The following is a 2,869-nucleotide window of genomic DNA, read 5'->3' on the forward strand; positions in this document are numbered from 1 at the left end:
CAATAACATAATGTGATATTATTGTCACGTATTTACCCGCTTGCATACCATATCATTGATTTGTTCAACCATTGTTGTTTCTCCATTCCTTTTTATTGCAAAACAATCAGTGCCATCTATAACTGTTTCTGAGCTCTGTGATCTATCATTTAGCATATATACATACTGTAACATGCAAAATGTTTCATCACACAACCTGTTAATATATGCTGTTTATTTTTGTAAAACAACAAGTGCCATCCACAACTCTCTCAGCAGCCTATAATCTGTCATTTAGTGTGACTATAATCTGTCATTTAGTGTGACTATAATCTGTCATTCATTGGGACTATAGTCTGTCATTTAGTGCGACTCTGTGTTATCACATGGTCGTGGCTTGTGTGATGTAGGTAAATATACTGTGTGTTTTATGATGACTGAGAAATATCCATTACACTGTTGACTGTCTTATCTCCACATTAGGCTCTGTTAACATAGAAAGGCACACTGTTTTCACCCGCGTGGCGTGTGTGCACAGCGCACATTGATCACATAGTGTCCAGAGCTCCATGAAGTCATTCAAGTTGTTAGCATTTCATTTGGGGTTTTGACCTTTCCTTTTATTACGGGGTTGTTCAAATAGGAAGCTTGTGGTCGAGCATTACACGGGCTACTCTGTGATCAGTTCAGTGGCTCTCCTCTCTCTCTCTCTCTCCTCATCCTCCACGCTCTATGTTCTAAGTGGCTCTCCCCCTCTCCCCCTCTCTCTCTCTCTCTCTCTCTCTCTCCCTCTCTCTCCCCTTCTCCCTCTCTCTCTCCATGTCTCTCTCTCTCCCTCTCTCTCTCTCTCCTCCTGTCTGCCTCACTCTCTCCCCACTCTCTCTCTGTTGATGAGGCTACTCTCTGCGATCACTTCATAAAGAGCTCTCCTCTCACTCATCTCTCTCTCTCTCTGTATAATTCAGCCGGAATGCAGTGTTGCTCAGCCTCCTCCGAGGTGCTGCTCACACAAAGGAACCTCATTGTGTAAATGTTCCTTGATCTTAATGAGCCAACACGCTGGGTACCACACGACCCTCCTACCTCACCAGATCCCTCCCATGACCACACCCCCTCATGAATATGAACCCAGCCTACCTCCTTATTCATGAGCAGCTATCTGTGTAGACATGTGCACCAAGGCTAAGTGAACCGATAAGGAAAAGGGGGAGTGTCTTTCTCGGTGAGCGGGAGAGCGGGAGTCACAACTCCAGCGTGTAGTGTGTGAGTGAGTGAGAGACAGAGATAGAGAGAGGAGACGAGAGAGAGAGAGGAGACGAGAGAGAAGAGGAGACGAGAGAGAGAGAGGAGACGGGAGAGAGAGAGAGGAGACGAGAGAGAGAGAGAGAGAGAGGCACCGGCTGATGCTGAAACCGCTACCATTACTATCCCAGCTGCTCCTACTGCTGTATCCATTACAGTGCTTTACATTAGAGCTTCCTTCTGTTCTACCACGCTGGAGCTTTGCATATCCTTGGCTCGGTGTGTATGAGGGTGTTTGCGAATGTGAGTGTGTCAATGTGTGGTGTGTGTGAGATGCCCACTACGGAGTGACTGATGAGAACGGGTGCACCGGTCTGGAGGGTGACCCCCTGTCCGTACGGTTCCACTGCTGCTGCTGTCGCTCGGGGACGATTGGACGCCCGGCGTTGCCACGACGATTAGAATGGGCTGCAATCTGTGCACTTTACAGAAACGAGAGGAACACTATAAGCTGCTGTATGAGATCGCACAGGTGAGTGGAGGATACCGACACCGCTGAGTCTCACTGTCACGGTGCTGCCATTCAGTCAGTGTGTTTGTGTGCATGGCGTGTGTTCTGTGACGGTGTGTGATGTGTGCTGTCTATGATGAGCAGGGCCGGCATTAGGCGTAAGCGATGCAAGCTACCGCTTAGGGCCCCTTGCTTTAAAATTGCAACATTTTCTCTATGTCCCATTGCAAGATGTGTCTATTTCAGGAAATGAACTCTAAACCCCCCCCATCAAGATGAAGGAATATAAAATGTTTTGGGCCCCCAAAAGGCTAGGGCCGGCCCTGATGGTGTTGCTGTGTGCTGTGTATTGAAAAGAGGCAAGGAGAGCTTCCTTCGGCTTCCCTGTTAGGAGAACAGGAGTTATTTTAGCTGAGACAAATAATAATAATAATAATAATAATAATATTAATAACTTTATTTGTATAGCGATTTTCGAGACGCGTAATAAAGTGCTTCACGTCATGAAAGAGAGTGAGAGATAAATACAGAGAGAGAGAGGAGAGAGACAGACTTGTGTGTTTCCGGCTCGGGAGAGCTCTGACGATGAGTTCCGCACCTCGTCAGAAGAGCGCTTCAGATGTGTCAGAGTGGAGTGGAATCCATTCATTCAGTCAGAGAGGCTGAGAGCAGGTAGAACAGTCCGTCGTACTAAAAGCACCCTTGAAGTGTTCAGACTGTTGTGATTAAATAGTTCGGTTATATTTATTGTCCAGTCTTTTTTTGGGGGGTTGTTAACAATTCGGTGTCGTGTCACACGTTCTGGGGTGAAAAGCTGTGTGTTTGGGTACATGTTATTTGGGGTTTGAACAATTTGTGACTGGCTCGTACAAAGTGAGTCTTCTGTCGTTGTGTGATAGGTAGCAGATTGTTTAGTGTTTAAGGGACTGTTTGAGTCTTGTGTGTTCATGCTAGGTTGTTTGGGGTTGGGAATGTTTGTAATCGTCTTTGTGTGGGAGTGCTTTGAGCATGTTTGAGTTTATAGTCAATTGGAAAACTTAATCTCACTTTGGAAGATACCTATGTGTTTCTGTTCTCTTCAAGCTGTCTCAATCTCACTGGCAATGTACACTAGTACTTTACTCTTTCAGCTTTGGT

At 46.0% G+C, this 2,869-nt stretch overlaps 1 protein-coding gene across 1 annotated transcript in view; it reads left to right on the forward strand.

Moving 5' to 3' along the window:
- The first annotated feature begins 1,489 nt into the window (after positions 1-1,489).
- LOC135524088 (PDZ domain-containing RING finger protein 4-like) overlaps positions 1,490-2,869 on the forward strand; it is a 106,893-nt gene continuing 105,513 nt past the window's right edge. The window contains exon 1 of the mRNA XM_064951290.1: positions 1,490-1,753. Within this exon, the coding sequence (XP_064807362.1) occupies positions 1,685-1,753 (69 nt within the window). The 5' untranslated portion in view covers positions 1,490-1,684. The remainder of the gene's footprint in view (positions 1,754-2,869) is intronic.

The sequence above is a fragment of the Oncorhynchus masou genome, chromosome 31, assembly GCF_036934945.1.
Source record: "Oncorhynchus masou masou isolate Uvic2021 chromosome 31, UVic_Omas_1.1, whole genome shotgun sequence".
Classification (NCBI taxonomy): Eukaryota; Metazoa; Chordata; class Actinopteri; order Salmoniformes; family Salmonidae; genus Oncorhynchus; species Oncorhynchus masou.